This window comes from Lepisosteus platostomus, chromosome 17, assembly GCF_059453375.1.
Source record: "Lepisosteus platostomus isolate fLepPlt1 chromosome 17, fLepPlt1.hap1, whole genome shotgun sequence".
Classification (NCBI taxonomy): Eukaryota; Metazoa; Chordata; class Actinopteri; order Semionotiformes; family Lepisosteidae; genus Lepisosteus; species Lepisosteus platostomus.
The window spans coordinates 19,457,235-19,476,731 of NC_142627.1; the positions used below are offsets into that span (position 1 = coordinate 19,457,235).

Here is a 19,497-nt window from a genome sequence, read left to right on the forward strand (position 1 = left end):
TCCAGATTGATGTCGTATAACTGGCTAGTGCCTTTATCTGAAGAACCTCACATTTATACGGCTAACATTTTACTGATGTAATGTAAGTCACGTCTCTTGCCCAGGGGTACAACAGTACTGCCCCACCTGGAATAGATACCCACAGTCTTCCACTTAAAGATTTTAGAGCCTTTACTACTCCAGAAGGTTAGATAAAGCAAAATAAAACTAGAAAAGTGATTTTGATCTGATTAAATGGTTCAAACCATGACTTGGTAATTTTGGGCCTATTATAATTAAATGGTATTTATTTAAAACCCAGAATATTCAAGAACTAAATGTGGTTATCACCTGTAAAATACTATTTTATATACTGAATATATTTTATATAAGTAACATATATGTAGAAAACTAAATATTTTACAAAACACAGCTTTCCAACAGAAGAATCTCTTCCCGATCATCAAACATGGTGGTGGGAGCATCAGGGTTTGGTGCCTCAGGACCATCATTGGTGGAACCGGGAATTCAGGTTGAAGGAGAATGTCAGGCTATCCACTCATCGGCTGAGGCTGAACAGAAGATGGGTGATGCAGCATGCAAGTAGATTATCCAAGTCAGGTCCTAAACCCCATTGAAATGTTATGGTAGTCACTAGTACTAGCAGTTACAGAATCTAAGAGTATACATACTTATTCATGCATGGATATTTACCATTGAATCATTCTGTTAATCCAAATATATCCAATGTCTTTGTGTTGTAAGTTAAATCAGAGATTTGATTATGCTTTAGGTATAAAATATAAAAATATGGACCATCCTAGGGGGTTCACAAACCACACTTCTTCTCTGCACTATATATACTGAAATATTACAGTATAATGTACGTAACCTGTGGCTCCAGTTAATTTGTCAGTTTGTAATGCTGTGAAACCACAGGTAATGCAAATCTATAGCTTTCAACCTTAGTAGTGGTATTGAAGTCTCACAAATGAATGTCCTGCAATGAACATACAGTTTTCCAAATCAAATTATAGTGCATTAACTAGTTACTAGTCTGCACCAGCCAGCGTAACTGGGTCATTGGGAGGGGGTGTGTAAAAAAGGATGCACAATTCACATATTCTAGCTGTTTGTGTCCCCAAAGGCTTTTGCCAGCTTCCAAACTCCCTTTCTCGTTGTCCCTCTTGGCGAGCTAGAGATGGAGGTCCACACGCATTCAATCCCCCAGACTCTTCGTATGACATCCACGTCCAGCATGTAAACGGAAGTCGTGCCGGCCAGCTCGGAGAGCCTAGCTCCCTTGCCTACAACATGGACAAGCCGACCACGTGAGCTTTCAAACCAATTAAACAGTAAGACAGTGGATTATTTCCTTGGCTCATCTGCTGCCAGGGATTTCTGCAAATGGGATAAGTCTGCTTAGAGGTTTTAGGCTGACGTACTGTAACTTCAGGTTTAATCATTTGGGTCCTAGGCAATCCTCCTCCTTTTGCTGGAAAAGGACCACCAGAAATACCTGTAGTGCCCACTTGCCAGGCGTTTATGTTAATTTTTGTAAAAACATCATAACAACGTGTGGGGGAGGGGGGCAAAAATTATCAGCTGTCTGTGCTCCAGGCGTTGCTATTATTTGGGTGGTCAGGATGGCTATGGGGAAGAGGATTCTAACCAAAGTATTGCCCTTGGCAGCTCCTTCCTGGAATGGATTACAAATTTCTTCATAAAGCTGAACACTTTTACCGTTGCTTCGGTTCTTTTGCTTTTCAGCAATAAGATCTATGGACCAAAGACCCTAGTGTTTCCTCTAAAAGAAAAGAAAAAAAACTACAAGCAGCTTCTGCTGAAACAAAAAACAAATCCATCAGAATGGCTATCATGAAAGTGAAGTTTGATCAGAGGAAGCGGGTGAAATTGGCACAGGGACTATGGCTGATGAACTGGTTCTCAGTGATGGCCGGAGTCCTGGTCTTCAGCATGGGACTGTTTTTCAAAGTCGAGCTCCGCAAGAGGAGTGAAATGATGGACGACTCGGAGAGCCACTTTGTCCCCAACTCCCTTATTGTGGTGGGGATCCTTGTGTCTGCTACGAACGTCTTAGGGGGCAAGATCTGCTATGACTCCCTGGACCCGGCCAAGTTCAGCAAATGGAAAGCTTTCCTAAAACTCTACCTGGCTGTTTGCTTCTTCTTCAACACGGTTCTGTTTGTAACGGCCATGATGTGCTTCACCATGCGGCTGGCTCTGGAGAGCACCCTGGCCCAGGGGCTGAAGAATGGGATGAAATACTACAAGGACACAGACACGCCTGGTCGCTGCTACATGAAGAAGAGCCTGGATATGTTGCAGATCGAGTTCCGCTGCTGTGGGAATAACAACTACAAGGACTGGTTCGAGATCCAGTGGATCAGCAACCGCTACCTGGACTTCAGCTCCAAGGAGGTCAAGGAGTGAGTGAAGTCTGTCTTTTTTCACCTGTCCATTCACCGCCCTGTTCGGGGGTTATTTCCAAATGCCATAAAACATTCCTGTGGGGGCTGTGAAGAACACATTTGGTGCGTGAAAGAAAAATGAGCTGCCAGCAGGAAAAAAGGCATGTGTAATGACACAATATTAGAAAAGGAGAACAAAAGTTTTCTTGATAAAAAGCGATTCAGCGTTACAATTCAGGAAGCAGTTCTCATGATAGGGCAGATCTGAGATGTAGCAAGGCATAATCTAGCAGATCAGATAAAGAAGCAGCTGCACACAATATTCTTTCCTAATTTGTACTTTATTACTGCACCACAAAAAGGAGACCAGTGATGTTTTGAAACCATTATGACTCATTTCCCGACAGCACACCATTAATATTGCTTGATTTGCAATTGATTTAGTAGAAGCTATGGCAGGTGTCTCACTAAGACCTGATAGAGAGATCTTTATTTGTCTCAGAATGCTGAAGGCAGCATTCTGCAGTGGGTTTCTGAACATCCCGCACCATCAACGATAGTTAAACATAATTAGATATTGACTGATTTAATGTTGATTTTGTTAACTACACAGATGATTATATAAAGGATTGGTGTATCATAGTATTTTTAACTAGCAGTACAAATTTCCAATAAGTCAAAAGGAAAGCTGGATCCAGATAAGCAATTGGATATGTGGGAGCTACAGTGCCAGGAGGACATTCCTGGAGTTTACAGACCTGGGTAGCTCGGCATGGCCTTGGCTATGTGCCTGCTCATGATCGCTGGAGAAATTCTCAACATACATTGAGAGGGCTGTCTCACAGGGCCGGAGGAACAGAAGTGTGGGAAACACAAGTGTCTTTTTGGATTAAAAATTGTGCATGTCTGTATTTTACTATAAAACATGACTAGGATAAGGACTGATACAATCTTTCTGAAAGTAAGGTTCTTTAGTTTACTGAAGTGAACATGAGTAATACTGAAGACTAGGAAACATAAAACCCTTTTTGGTAAAACAACATGGCAATTAAATTTTTTAAATGCGTTATATCATGAGCTTTGGAAAACTAAATAGCAAACATGGAATTTACAAACCATAATACTTTGTTTATACTTTACATTATCACATGATGTTACTTGTGGAAAACAGTATGTAGCTTCAGCTAAACAGTTCAATGAGCATTTATTATAGTTGATATCAATAGTAATTTGACAATCCTTGCTTCATTTAGTACTCTAAAGAAAAATAATCTGCAATATGTCAACATTTTAATAAGAAAAGGACTACTGTATATGCAACAGAAGCTTTATAGAAAAATTCTGATCAAAGCTTTACGACCTATATTTTTCTGTGTACTACATTATATAAGTAAGAATAGGAAACCTTATGTTTTCTTATATGCAAAAAGGTCCTTGGATATATTGGTTAATTGCTTACACAACATGGAGCTGTGTGGCCACAATGTGTATTGATGGGTTATAATTGTGAGGTATCCTTCAAAGTGGTGATACATTCTAAAAGTATGATATTATTATATTATCATAGTATTATAATACCATCATTGTATTATTCGAGTATAAAGTAAAAAGGCACAAGGAAATCAAGGTGATGCTTTTTTTACATGAAAATACATAGAAAAGCCTATGCTAGCACTGTGAAAGCAAAGTGTGTGCTAAGCAAACAGGTAAAAGATTATACAAATGTATAGATGTACTATATCAACTTTGGTGTGGGCTATGTATGCCAGGAGCAGGGGTTGTGTTAGTATTTGGGCAGCATATGCTCAGTCAGGGGCCAGGCCTTGATCAGACGATACAACACTGAATCTCTCCTTAACATTTTTCTCTATGACCACAGGCAGCTGCCTAGAACAGAAATAAATCCCAGATGAAGACGACTAGTGGTACATTTGTAAGTGTAATTGAAGACATTTTCATTCACACTTGCAAACGTCTGTTTAAATAATAACACCACATTGATAGGTACAATGCAACAATAATAATAATAATATACTGTGCATCACTTGTTCTTTCAATCATGCACTTAAAAAATAAAAAAAATAAATTAAATATAAAATTAAATCAGAATTTAAAGGCACACCACCTAATGCAGAAATATATTTTCATTTATCCTCATAAGGGTATTGTCACAAATAAAATGAACATAGTAGCATGACCAGAAGTCAAGCACTTCTTTAAGCTAGAAAGTAAATCAAGTTCAATTTTAATAGGACCTATTGTTAGTCAATGTCCTACTCCAGACATGATTTCATATTGAAATCAGTGAGGGGTATCTTCTTTTGGCAGTTTTGAAGTGTTTACCATTGCAAACATGATTTGAGATTGAAAATTAACCAGTGAGGTGTCTCTTCTTTGGCAGTTTTCTGAATTGCTTATGATTGTAAACAGAGGAAGATCACCAGGGTGCAAAGTACGACAGATTTAAGCTTTGTCAACAAAGAAAACAGGGGAACCAGCTTATGTTGGGTTCTAGAGAGGAACTGATAACAGGGTTTCACAAGTCTGATCTGCAGGGTATCAGGTAATGAAAAACAGACATGTCATAATGTCCTACTGGTTTACCTTGAACCCAGATGATGATGCTATTTTCATAAACCAGCTTTAATGCCACACTGATTCTCACACATCATCAGGGCAAACCCTGTCATTAACCTGACCTTCTCTCACACTTTTAGCACCAGCAAAGTGGTTTGTCAGCCTGCAGAAAACTGATCTAATAGGAAGGTAATCAGTGCTAAACATAGCACAGCTCATTACAGTGTGAGTGTTCTGTGAGCGAAGCCTGTACAGTGTATTCAGACTGGTTAATGGCCTTCTCTTCTTAGTCACAAAATATGCCTAAATCAGTGCCACCAATAAACATGTTTTACTCTGGCAACGTATAAGTGTTTATATGTATAGATATACATTATATAACTTATATAATGTTTCCCGCAAAATGCACAATCTGTAGTAATTTGGATTTCGGAACAGGAATTACTCTGAGATAAAGGTTCTAAAATGTTTTAACTGGCAATACTTTTTCAGAGCCAGGACATATACTATCCTTTCTGCAAATATATTTTTCTTCATAAAGATGTCATTAAGCCTACAGTTGTATCAAATGCAAAAGCATAAGTAGGAGAGATAAATGTGTAAGGCATAAACCACCAGCTGACCTAGTTTTCAAGGTATTTAAAGATTATCACTAATTACAGTATATAATGCATACAGTACGTGGTCTGCCAGGATACAGACCACTTCTGGAAAAAAGTTCTCTCACCAGCAGCCCAGTGGCTGAGCAGCATGAAAGGGACTGAATTATATCATAGATTATCTACACCATAGATTCTTAAGCAAATACAGTACACTGTTAGAACAATAAAGCTGAACAGTTTTACTGATCATTGAATGGATGAAGTATGTGGTGGAGCTGTGTCTTCTTGCCCAGTTTAGCACCACTGCACAGCTTGCTCACTAAATATCTAAGTGCATTTTGAAACATGAGCTCTTCTTCTATCAGGCCCAGTAAAATATGTTATGAACAAGTTATATCACACTTATACCAGCATCGCAAATACCTATCCTGTGTTACATGTTTGACACATGCTCGTCTGCCTTGGCATTGTAGGCTGCAAAGAAATAGGTGCATGTTCATTCCATGCTGAAAGGTAAAGAAAAGCAACACTACATTTCCTCTGTGGAGTCTTCTTCCACAACCGAAACATAGTCTTTCTTTTCTTTACGTGTCAGCAGGGAATGAACCTGCAGCTGTTCCTTTGCTGACACAGCTCCCTACTCGAACTGTGGGTTTCAGATGCTTTTTGCACTACATGAATTGCTTGGCTTTATAGTGACCTTGTGTGTATTTTATTTGACAAGCCCACTGAGCGCAGTGCTTATTTCAGGGTAGGATGCAGGAAGCAGTACTTAATTTTAAGTTTCATATATATATATAAAACATAATAAAACCTAAAAAATATATAGAAAAGATCATCTTTTGCAAGAAAGCTCAAGCTTTTTCTGCTCACGCTGCTGTAAAAACCGTGGTGTCTGCATTGGTGGACTGTGGGCCGTGACCGACCGGTTGCTCTCGTCTCCCTGTTTGCGCGAGCAGCCGGATCCAGAGCAATGTGGATGGCAAGTACCTGATGGATGGGGTGCCCTTCAGCTGCTGCAACCCCAGCTCCCCGCGGCCCTGCATCCAGCACCAGCTCACCAACAACTCTGCGCACTACAGCTACGACCACCACACCGAGGAGCTCAACATCTGGACCCGCGGCTGCCGGGATGCCCTGCTCAGCTATTATGGTGGCTTGATGAACTCCATTGGCAGCATGGTTCTGCTGGTCTGGCTTCTGGAGGTGAGAGAGGGAAAAAATCTGCAACATGTCACTGTCCAGTGATTCTGCACCCTTGGTCCTAGAGAGCTTTAGCCCTGCAGATTTTATGTCTTAAAATGTTCATTGGCTAAGACCAAATAAGTCAGTAATTGGTTCAATTAAGGGCTTTGGTCATTAATTAAGGGCTAAGGAGGAAAGGACACCAAAAGACCTTGCTGCCTGTTGCTTTTATCTGCATGACAAGTGTTTGCATTCTTGCCCAAGTTTCCAGTGACGTTCAGAATAAGTCTATAAACCACTAGGAAAATCACACCCATTGGCAGTCTTGGGTTGTTAAATGGTATGCTTTTTAGGTTTGGTTCATGCAGTCATTTCTTCCCCAGAATTAATAGGATCACATATTTTCAGCTTTTTGTACTCTTGCCTGTGGAAATAAATTCAACACATACATCACAAAATTCCAAACAGCATCGGAGTGAATTGAACTGAGTTCCCTTGATTGCACTTGATTGTGATTGATCTGCAAGTGGGTACCAGAGCCATGCACTTATTTTAAATAGCAGCATATTACAAGAGTGGTGGCTTAATCGATAATTTTATCCAAAGTTTTAAGGCATCAAGTACCGCACCATCTGCAGGTCTATGATCTATCTTTGGGTTTTTGTAGCTCATTCAGGGGATAGAGCTCAAAGGTTATATTTCATACTCAGGGCTATACAGATTGAGTCAATGTCGATTTAGGCTTGTACCTCCAGATAATGTCCCTGTACTTTAACCAGTGGGCAACTTAGTCTCTGATCATGAGTGCCTTATCTTAAAGAATGCTATATAGAATGTATTGAAGTGCATCACATTTAACAGCATCAGATTCTTAGATTTCGTTCTTTCAAATGTTTCAACTCAAGATCAGTATGACATGTTAAGAAGGTTACTGGGCCTCATATTGGAGTACACAGCCTTCCCCATATATTGGAATTGAAAGTATTAAATGCTGTGAATCTTTTCTAAAGTGTCATGGGGATGACAGAGCCCAGTGCCTGCCCTACTGTGAGGTCCTGCTTAGAAGGTGACTCTGCTCACAACGGGACCACTGTTAATTGTAGCACCACTGACACTCCTTGGCATCAAAGGTCATGATGATCCTGCCTGCCTTCCTCAGTCCCTGTGGTTAAACTGCCTGACGTGGTCATGCTGATGAATATGAGGTGACCAGGAGAAATTAAAGCTGTCTTGCATGACCACTTACCCTCTTAATGCTCAACGAACACGTGAAACTTGGCTTTGACACTTTTGGATTGGAATAAGGGCCTGATTGTGACAGATAAAGATGAGAGAGTATGACCCTGCCATCCTCTTTTCTTTCCTATGTGTATGCCAGAGGATATTCAGGAGCTGTGGTTAATTCCAAGTCTATTTCATGGTAAATGGCACTAAATGAACACTGCAGTTACATACATAATAGAAAGACCTAATTTTTCCTTAAGCAAATTGAACACATCAGAAACAGAACAACACAACATTTCCCACAAATCTAGGGCACCCGCCAACAAGTTTCCCCAGTAAAAAGTCTGAGACAGCCATGGTGTATAAAGGTCTGTGTTATCAGCACCACTCCATTCCTCTACAGACCTCTACCTAGCACCCCTAGCACCATGGATTACAGCAGTGGAATAATATTAATAAATATTATTAAGATAGGCCAAGATGGGGTTTTTTCAGTTATCAGCTTGGTATTTCAATGGAAAACAGTTCAATTATACAGCAGAAATATGTCCGTTTTTCCTTAACTGACCTCTTAATCTGGAACATTTTGGAACACCCCATGAAATCTTGGTTGATGTTTGCATATTACAGATCATGCTATCATGACGCTAACCATGAACAGCAGTATTTTGCTAATACCCTAGGCAATAAGTCTACTTCTTGCATTCTCAGATGGTGGTAATGGTAGGGTTGCGGTATCTGCACACCTCCCTGGAGTCCCTCTCGAACCCAGAAGACCCCGAGAGCGAGAGTGAAGGTTGGCTGCTGGAGAAGAGTGTGAAGGAGACCCTCTCCTCCTTCATGGAGAGCATCAAGGCCCTGGGGAAGACCAATCAGGTAGACGCAGAGGGCGGGGCAGGAGAAGGGGCGCAGGCCGTTGCCACGGTGAGCTGAGAGAGTCCTGCTCACCGGAACTGAGACCACTCCCAGCCGGGAGACAGAAAAACAAAGCACGCTCGCTAACACCTACATGACAAAACTGCACAGTCAAAGTGAACAAAATCCTTCGTCTGGAATGTGAAATAAGAAAAAAAAAACATTTACATGTTTAAAAAAAGCATGACGTTTTTCAGGTAGTTAATGGGTGTGGTAAATTTCGGTCTTCCAATGTCACCCATCTGAATTGCGTATGAAAAATCCCCTCACATCAACCCCAGCTGAGCTCCGAGTTCATGCCTCATGTCTTGCTTTGCAATAAGGAATCTTGCAACCAGAGAGCAGGAATACATTCCATTATTTACACCCTTATAATATTGTACCCTCATTTAAAAAAAAAGATATATATATTTTACTCTTTAGTTTGACATTTCAAGTACTACTGAAAAAAAGGATCTTTAACCCGATTCACATCGCCCTTCCTTGGAGCTCGGTACTTGCCCTCTCCACTGGTGCCCGATAACCTTTAAAGCCACAGCTCAAGTCAGTCTTGGTATGTTTTTCAATGGTTCACCTTAGGTCTGGGCGCAAGCACAGGCACAAAAATCTGACCATTATCAAAGCACCTTGCACAGAAGAGAAAACAGAAATCAAGTCAGCTTCCCTTAGAAGAAACAAACTGATAAAGTCTGGTGTGTAATGTTTGGGGCACTTCAGGCTTTTTCTTATATTAGAATCATTCTGACAGTGAGAGTTGCCTTTCAAGGACTTTCTAAGGCCACACTGATCAGGTTGCTTTAAACTGTGAATTCAGCTATACGGTGGTAAAGGGACATCAAGCTAAAAGCTCATCAAGAGAAGGATGAGAGAAATAGGTGCCATGGTAGCACCTTGAATCAGGCAGCTGTCAAACCTCTGTCCTTGCCAACTCAAAAAGTCCCCAGGTGATACATTGGGTGGGCTTCACTGCTGAGGTTAGCAGGACATGCCAAACGACAACCTTGACACAACTGTAGCTGTCGGGTCAGAGATCGTTTTTTTTTCCAATGAATCATCCAGGATTGTGGCATCTTTACAAGGGGAGATGTCAAAGAGATTTAGAATTGGGTGCAATTAATGTTGGAATTTGATAGTTCGGACAAGAGGAAGCTACAGCCGATTCTAGAACCAATTTCATGGAGTCTGTTTTAACACTGCTTCTTTATAAATGTGCATAGACATTAAGGATCATATTTCCAACTAAACACAATGTGTTGTTGCTAAATTTTAAACATATATTTTACTTATCTTTGTAAGTATTTTCTTCCATTGTACTTTGAAAAGTTAACTCTTTCCTGTAAATTGTAAATTTCTATATACACTCTTCTGTCTTGTCCATTCCTACAGAGTAAGTTAGCTGGTTCTTCTCTGTTTGATAACGTGTATAAAGATTTACCCAAGACTGTCTCTGTCCTGTCTCAGCTGACTAAGCAAATTTGCTGTTAGGTTTCTGCTGCTTACAAGTAGGCACAATATTAAAGACATCTTGCATAAAACCAGATATTTTTTTCTGAAATGAAAATGCCCAATCTTTTTAAAAAGGACACATGGAGTTCACGTACACAGTGCTTGACAAGATTGGACAACAGTGGTTAACCTGCTGCTTTAGGTCTTTGTGCACCGGTTGTACTGTACGTATTAGAGCCGTACTCTGAGAGCCTGCTTTGCAGAATAGCCAGAAAAGAGAGTGTTGCTGTGATACTTGAAAACATTAAATGGCTTTGGGCATCTGAATCTCTACCAGCATTTATCATGAAGGAAAATGCAGAAGAGGCTAAAGAGGCTGTCCTTTCATCTTGATACTGCTGCACAGTGCTGAAGTGAAGGTAGTATTGGCAGCTAACATGATTGTCCAGGTCTGCAGGTTCGCCGTCAATCTAATTGAGTACATACCCTGCAAGCTGAGTCTCAATACCAACATTCAGGTAGATCATTTCAAAATTTTTAACAAAAAAACTTTTGAGCAAAAAACATAGTACTTAAGACTTCATGCACTACAGTGCTTTTTTTAAACAAATGTCTTTCTTATTGTTAACATTAGAGATGTAAAAAAAAAAAAACTAGTAACACTGGATTAGGAGTTGCAAAGTCCACACATAAATAAAGCATGAATATATTTACTAGTGTAAATTACACCCCTACCCCTAACCCTCTAGTGTAGCCCTTGGATTTGTTTTGTAGAAGGTAGCTTGTTCCATCAGTAATACATTATAAATGTGTTAACAGTTCATTTATCCGTTTATAAACTGTAATTTTGCAACTCATTAAACCAAAGTGTGACCAAAATCTTTAATACATGCTTTTCTTTGTATCTACGGAATAAATAACATCATAATAAAAGTTATGTGGAGTTTCATATGCAGCCAAAGGATATCTAGTGACTTGTCTACTGCCAGTATCGACATTTGTCATCTCCAGAACCTTTTGCCAGAAAGCTGCAAATTTGAGCTTTAAACTCACCTATTATTTTAATAATTGAACACAGATTTGACCAGATGAACCTGTGCATTCTGAGGCTATACAATTCAGCAGCCAGTGCTGGCTTTCGCCTTTGCCAAGTCTGAGGTATCTTACATTTCTAAGCAACTGGAGTTTTATTCTAGACAAGTTTTGGACCTCTGACATTCTGCTTAGGGCCTTCCTTAAAAGTTCCTGGTTTGAAATGTCTGTTTCAAAGCATTGATCTTTTAAATTTCAAAGTGGTGTGTAGAAAAGTCCAGGTGACCCTTAGGGAATCCAGATCTATTTTTGCTTTATCAGGTTAAATAGAACCAAAGTCTGCCATCAGAACAACATATTGTCAAGTTGTTGCCACCATGCAAGTGTAATACTTCTACATTGCTGTCTGGTTTCTTAACCAGAGCAATTTATTTTAACCTACATAAAAAAGGAGGAGAGGTATTTTTTAGTATTTCCAAAAAAGGAAATAAGATTCCATTTTCTCTTTCTGTTCTCACTGACCCAAAGAACATAAACAGCAGTTAAAGAGATAAGAACTCCTAAGTAGCTTAGATGCTCTTTATGGGTTTAACCTTCACGGACCTTTTCTAGGAACAGCCTCAATGACAATAATTGTCTTTCTGACGCAGCGCAAAAGGATTGAAAGGGGAAAGACGTACATCCTGCACGGCACGTCCTGCAGTGCCCTTCCCACTGCCACACATACTGGGTATCCATAATCACTGTGGTAGGTCCCAATATCAGTGCCAGGCACAATGCCAACACAACAGGGGCTACAGATAAATCACACAGTTGTTTTAACACAGCAGTGGAAACCTTAGTACATGCAACTCCACATCTGTATCCCACAGCATCAGAGTAAATAAAGCTTTAGACCATTATTTTAGCTACAATGGCAGTGAAGTTTTTCCACTTACAAACCCTTTGTTTTACTGCAATTTGTTTTGCCATTATGTTAACTATTTAGACTTAAATATACTTACTTAAGTATATGGGTGTCCACGTTTTTAGGCTACCAACAATAGGCTTGCAAAGAATCACAAGAAGCTTCTTCCCTTCTTGTGACAACTGGACCAAATGTGATTTAAGATACTTTCACTTGATCCTTTTCTATGTCTCAATTCTCCTCTTTAGCTACAGCAGTGCTGCTACCTGGGGAACAGCTGGTGCCTATGTAAGAAAGTTAAATTAGGTTAGTCTGTCAGGAGATGCTCAGTTATTCAATCGCCTCCAACACAATCAGCTTCTGAAGGTGACACACAAAGGTGTTGAACGACCTATATATTAGCTGAAAATTGTGCTGATAGATTTAGAACAGAACTGGGATAATGGTAGACAAATGCAATCCTCAACAGGACACACACAAGGATAATTGCAAAGTTTGACATTTTGAACGTGAAAAGATTTTAGTTAACCAAGCCATTTTTGTTTTGTTTTTATTTTTTTACAATATAGTACAGTGTACTCATTTATACAAGAATTCACATATTAACAAGTCAGTTTATTACATGTAATAATTTATCCTCAATACTGGAAGCATGTCACAGAACATCTGGGGAAAGGGCGAGTTACAATACAAGGGGAACATGCCAAATGAATAATAAGACTGCAGAATGTAAAGCTGTATTTTAGAAAAAGATGGGGGGGGGAATTCAAACCAGGCTAAGTATTCCTGTCTGTAAAGATAACATATTCTTCATAGTTTTGTCTCATTCCTGCAAGTCAGCAAAAACTAAATGGATCTGCTGAATAACAGTGACAGGATCAGAAGTGTGGTCATGAAAAAAAGGCAGGAAAAAAAACAGGCAGCATGTTCCTGGGTCTGATGTTTAAGGAGGGCTGAAATTCCAACCTGAAGTGTAAGCTTAAAGTATAAATAGCTTTAACAAACCAAACTTGCAGGAAGAACAAAAAAATTGGAAAAATCTATACACAAAAGGGATACAGTTCAACTACAATTATGGGTGGCTGCTTACACACCGAGAAATTGAGGCACATGAAGAAGAGCCACCTCTGAAACACCGCCTAGAAAAGTAACAACATATTACAGAAAACCTACGTTATACAATGTTAACCCATTTACATCCCAGTTAATGAAGAAGCGCTGTACTTTTAGCTAGTAGTGGGAGGATTCTGACTGTACGTTAATATAGCTAGGTGTTGCTGGTAGAATTTCAAGCTGCAGATTGATTTACAACTCAAACACTCAGATGTGTCCCATAACTTACACTGCTGGCAAAATATATTTATACATTGCTCCGGCAGAATAGAATAGGCAACCTCATGTGTATGGGCTGTTGGTACAAGAGTGATAGAGAACAGGGGGCCAGGGGACAAACTTAATAAAGCCATGACCTTAGAACACATTTTGAGCAATGGGAATTTTAGAGATTGATCATAAGTTCTCATCTTATTCTGCCATCACACTTCACAACACTTTAGTTTAATTAATAAATGGATTATAAAGATGATTCAGAAATAAAGAGGTCAAAATAAAAGTAGGAAAACTGAAAAGGGGGAGAAAATTGTAACATGGAGGTCTGCTATACCAATATTTTGAAAACTGTTCCAGAATACACTCTTAAAATACATGAAATTCTCATAAAATAAACACCAACAAAACAAACTTGCGAACCAGGATGAAATCTGTTGAAGATATGAGACATGCTTTTCAGATGTAGGAGTAAAATTTGCTCTTTAAATAATTTCCCTATCCAATCACAAAATAAACATTACAAAAGTTGTTTACAATTCATGTGGGAGATCACCCATCACTATGCACAATAAAATGAATTTACTTAAATACCTAAAGATACAAACAATATCATCTCCTGAAATGTAAACATTCAAGAAAGCCACACACACACAAACAAGCATGTTCCATGTTCTCAGGGTCGTCATGAACTGGACTCTTTTCATTGCACTAGTTACCTGAACTACTCCAGCTCCCAAACTCTCAAGCAGAGACGGGTTTTTCACATACTAGCAGATTCTAGTTAAATACGGAAGACTGTTACCTTTCATACATTTAAAACGTTATACTTCCCCCAGGAAATCTCATTCTGCAAACGATAATTTATGGGCAAACATTTCTACACCTTATAGACCCAGTCTTTCTGTGCTGTTTACTATAGGACTGCTATAATTGTAATAAACTAATCGGTGGATCATTAATTTGTTCTTATAAATCTTGACCATTATTTACTCACTTTTAGTTGCAGTGAAATTAAAGTGAAATTGGGTTCTTTAAGCAAATTTTATAGTTAATTTTAGGAAGAAAGGCTTTATATATTTAGAAACACAAGATTAAATTAGAATTAGCTATGTGAGATCAAACAGACCTCGATGATCTCCATTTCTAAATCATTTCTGTTGTGTAACCTTTAATAAAATGAAACTGCACCTTGATTCATTTCTCAGAAGTAATTCAATTAAATCCTTCTCTGATAGAACCAGTTTGGTGCAAAGTTGCAAAAACCCCTTGAAATGTTATTTAGAAACCAGCACAGAGAGCATCAACAAATTCCGTTGGAATTCAGGTCAGGTGTAGGGGTGAGTTAGCAGTACAATTCAACACTTACTGAATTTGTTAAACGCTGAGGCCTTGTGCTAAAAAATTGTAAAACTGCACTTAGCACAGGCTGTCTGATTGTTATAGCCAATTCATGATGGTGTGAACTGCTGCATTCCTAATCTTAACAAAAAACATCTTAAACTCCTATTATATGGTAAACAACCCCCCATTATAGGCAAGTACATTAAAGTATGCTGTAGCCCTGTAATTTTAGCTACATTCAATGACCAGTACATTTCCAAAATTGGACTTTTCTTTAAGCTTGCTTATTTGTGAAAACGTTTGCAGTCTAACAGCAGGTACTTTATTTTCAAGACATCACAAAATCACTTTGTATTTCTGTGGGCTTTATAAGCAGCAAATTACTGTTATGCTGTACATACCTCCTTAGGGAAGTGTCCATTAAAAATAGATGACATTAAAAAATGTATAAAAGGTAAATCACAGGCAGAACAGTTAGGTAGATATAGTGATGCTGAGGCCTGTGTAATATGTCTTACAAAACTATGCAAAAAATTGGATATTTAATGCTCTTCATAAGAACAAGAAATACAGGACCTCCAATGAAGTTTGATGTTTCAAAGATTCTGAACACAGAACAAACAGGTATCTCTTAGATGCTGCTGATGCAGAAATGCACATTCAGCCTCACAAACCTACAGGGCTCTCTTTAATGAGAAAAACATACTAAGCAGAATGACCTGTAGGGCCGAGGTTCACTTTCATGAACATTAGAAATTTTTTATACTTTGTTTCTTTATAGAACTAAATGGAAAAACAAAATTACAGATATCTTGTCAGCTTTTCTAGTATTATCTGAATTAGGTTTAGATACGACAAGAAAATTGTGCTTGCTCAATATCAATTGTTCAGTTTAAAATAATTCAACAGAAAAGCAACATACTAAATTAAAAATAATTTAATATTCCATTTGAATAAACATGAATTAATTATTTTTATGGAAATAAAGATTAATCCATTCGTCTCTGCTGTATTGATGCCAAATAGCATGGCTAAATTCTTTCACTACATTAAAAAAAAAGACTGTTGAAGATGGAAACTGAAGGAGCAGCCCCCTGAATTTAAAACAAAATCGAAAGACAAACAGAAATGCTACTTGCATTCATCAACACACAGACCTAGATGTTGTTGAGGGAAGTGGGTGGACTACAGGAAGCAGAGGCAGAGCCTGGCTGTCAAGAATACCTCTCTTTCAAGTGACCATGGCCTCTGTGCATCAGTATCCCCTTGGCTAAACGGGGCAAAGTCCGTCTATCTGTCTGGCTCTGAGCAAGACTGGGCAGTCCAGTCAACTGCCAAGTGCACGGCTCCACTGGGCAACGGGCAGCCTACAAGTGCTGCCAGTCAATGCCCACGAGGGTCTGGTTGGCCTCTTGAGCGTGGCCTATTTCTTCTGTGATACTGTGCTGCCGCCACAGCTTCTGGATCTTGCGGTAGCGCTCACGGCAGAGATGAAGAGGATTCCCTCGTCTGCGAAGGAAAGCAGGTCAGAAATGAGGAGCTAGCATAATGCAATTGGCCTAATTAGAAACCTTGATGGGAAATGTAGTGACATTTCCCATCAGTGACGGCTGTAGTTCCTAATTCACTGAATGTGTTCAGTAAAAGAAAACCATGATAACACTGGACCTTCTATTATCGTGTGCAAAAAGGGCTGAATTGCTCATTTTCATCTGCACCTTCATTTTTTCCCCCAATTTCTATGAGAAACTTAATCATACTTGGAGACAAAAATGATACAAGTAGACAATACAATTACATAATTCAACGTGGATACTGAAAAGTTAACTTTCACCAAAGTACTAAGTGGAAGCAAGGACCTGTAAGCACACATGTATACACATTTCACAAGCCTGTTTTGCCTCCTGAAAGGAGATGTTTTTAATCTCACTTAGTAGAATGTAAAAGAAAAGGCCAGGAGGAGCCTCACCTAAGTCCCTGATCTGTCTCTCCATAGTCATCCAGGTAAGGCGGAGCGTAAAAACATCCCTTCGTCTTACCAGCAAGGAACAGCACCTGGCTCTCCCGTACTCTGAAATGGTCATTAGAACATTAATGCAAGACACTGCTATTGAAAGACAACAATAAAACAGTCCGTCACTTTCAAGAAACAGAGACCTAATGGACTGATGACTCAGCATTAAAGGCTCTGATTTATGTCAATACTCATCCAGGTAAGTGGGCTCTCTCTCTCTCTACAGTTTGGTTCAGGAGAAGAATCTGGTTTTACCTAAGAAAGATGCCAACTCCAGCTCCACAGGTGAAGGTGTGAGCTGTGCAGGCTCCCACATCTTCCCCCTCCAACTCCGTCTGGCAGCAATAGCTTTGAGAGCAGAGCATGGTGCCACACACCAGACACAGTGTGGGTGCTCGGCTCTTGTCTCCACCAGACTTTGGACACCTACAAAACACCGCCACACATACACATACATTACTTAGCGGAGGCTCAGTCAAAACAATGTAAGATAAGATTCAAATGTCTGCAATCAATGATCACCCAAAGGAAAAAGAACTAGAAAGTTTTTTTTCTAATAAGCTGTGCAAAAACAATTTAAGAAGCCTTAGATTTATAGGCTGCTATTTACCTACAGAAAATAAAGGCAGCGAGATTTGCACACTGTACACACAGTTGCTACGATGAAGTCAAATCAAAATTAAGATGTCCTAAACAACAGGAAAAAAACAGTGTAATACAGAAAAACACTTACGTGAAGCTTGATGCCTGATTGATAAGAGAGCTGTAATCATCTGGAAGATATATCAGTCGATTAGACTCACGGGGGTAGCTGGGTAAAGAGGGAAGAAATGCCATGAATTCCAATTGGTGCACAATTTACTATTTTTACCCTTCTTGGCTTTCCTGTCAATGGTCATGTGTATTTACCTCTATCTACCCAGTTCCAAAAATATGGAGGGTTGAAGGGTCCATGCATACCAATATTGTTTAAAAGCAGCTTCTGAAATACTGTCAACAAAAAAACAATTCCTAATGCAGTTAACTGTGCTAACCTTATAAGAGGAGTGCTGCTTTGTAGATAGTTTTGTATACTGGAGTGGGAGCACCACCTGGAAGAGAAGGATAAATCAGACTATTGGTAAGTGATTTCTGGAACTTTTTTGACACAGAATTAAGAGAAAGATGGAGTGGTTAAAACAATGTACTATAATTAGAAAGGTAAAGTTTTAATTATATTTTAGAAATAACAAAAGGAAAAAAAAAAACATACAAAAAAATACTTATCACTTAGTTCTAATTCAAGTCGATAGAACACTTGACCAGTGCATTTACATACCCCTGCAAGAGAGGGTCGTAAAGTTCCCTGTTGGCGTGGTAGAGCTGGAAGGGGTTGGGCGGTAGACAAAGATACCCACACAGCTGTTCAAACTGGCTGGACCCAAGCACTGGACATACACAAATGGAAACAGCAGGAAGTACAAGCAGCGTTAATGAAGAACCTTTGTTAAAAATGCAACTTGCTATTTAAGATTTTTAACTCCCCCCCCCCTCCACCCTCTTTAAATCATGTTTTTCATCCACAGTATATACTGAAACAACATTTATGCGCAATTTGAGTGCTGTGGATTTACCAGTAGTCATGCATGTGAACATCATTCCACTATTCGGGTATGACGAGAATTACCTTGGAGCTCTACAGGAGGAGGCACCCCATTGAGGTAATGGAAGAACACCGCTGCCCCACGCAGGTACGGCATGAGGCCAGCCTTTACACAGTGCCACAGGTGCCAGCCTGAGAGGTCTTCCCTTAAGGCACTGCAACCAATAAAGACATTCAATAGTGTTTAGTAAAACTACATTCTCAGTGTTAGCCACTGCATTGCCTTAATCTTGGTCTTTGTCAAAGTGCACGTAGGTCATTAAGTGCAGGAAAAACATCAAGAATGACCAGAAAAACCAATCCTCCAACCACAGACCTTAGTCAATAAAAAGAAGGTACTGAGTATTTATTAGGGTAATAAATGAGAATACAAGAGCCCCATTAGAGCCCTAAACAGCTCCCCTTACCTTCCCAGGTGCAACCGGAGAACACTGTACAAGAAGCAGGCTGCTGATTCCTCCTCCCCTGAAGCATTCTCCTGGTCCATTGATGTCTCTGCTGAACACGGCATGTCACAATCAAAATCAAAAGGAGACTAATCAAAAGGAAGAGTCTGCACAATTATAAAGGTATTTCATTTGGGAGGGCATAACCCATATAAAAACAACCTATGATTGTAACTACTAATGACATTGGATGAACTACTGTAATGTGTATGTTACTGCAAAGTTCCAGCATACAATGAAAGATTCACAGATGACATACGACTGAGTAATTCTTTCCTACCTGGCACAGATGTGAACAAGATCTGGACAATGTGTGCCACAGTCACTAGATGAAAAATGTGCAGCTGCGCCGTGTCCAAGCTCAGCCCTGAGGAGTCCTGGCAGTGCAGTGCCGGGTACGACAGCACTAGACTGACCTACAGGCAC

The 19,497-nt window shown here is 39.5% G+C and overlaps 2 protein-coding genes across 3 annotated transcripts in view; one reads left to right on the forward strand and one right to left on the reverse strand.

Moving 5' to 3' along the window:
- Positions 1–86: 86 nt before the first annotated feature.
- Positions 87–11,239, forward strand: LOC148646317 (peripherin-2-like). The gene is made up of 3 exons (XM_088610175.1): positions 87–2,429; positions 6,550–6,796; positions 8,711–11,239. The coding sequence occupies exons 1-3, from the start codon at positions 1,849–1,851 to the stop codon at positions 8,930–8,932; spliced, it is 1,050 nt and encodes a 349-aa protein (XP_088466301.1). The 5' UTR covers positions 87–1,848; the 3' UTR covers positions 8,933–11,239.
- A 1,594-nt stretch (positions 11,240–12,833) lies between these two features.
- ubr2 (ubiquitin protein ligase E3 component n-recognin 2) overlaps positions 12,834–19,497 on the reverse strand; it is a 32,731-nt gene continuing 26,067 nt past the window's right edge. For both annotated transcript variants that reach the window (XM_088610176.1, XM_088610177.1), the window contains exons 39-47: positions 19,352–19,487; positions 19,033–19,123; positions 18,650–18,780; positions 18,302–18,410; positions 18,018–18,074; positions 17,717–17,794; positions 17,239–17,409; positions 16,939–17,040; positions 12,834–16,478 (exon numbers count right to left, since the gene is read on the reverse strand). In XM_088610176.1, the coding sequence (XP_088466302.1) occupies positions 16,337–16,478; positions 16,939–17,040; positions 17,239–17,409; positions 17,717–17,794; positions 18,018–18,074; positions 18,302–18,410; positions 18,650–18,780; positions 19,033–19,123; positions 19,352–19,487 (1,017 nt within the window). In that variant the 3' untranslated portion in view covers positions 12,834–16,336. The remainder of the gene's footprint in view (positions 16,479–16,938; positions 17,041–17,238; positions 17,410–17,716; positions 17,795–18,017; positions 18,075–18,301; positions 18,411–18,649; positions 18,781–19,032; positions 19,124–19,351; positions 19,488–19,497) is intronic.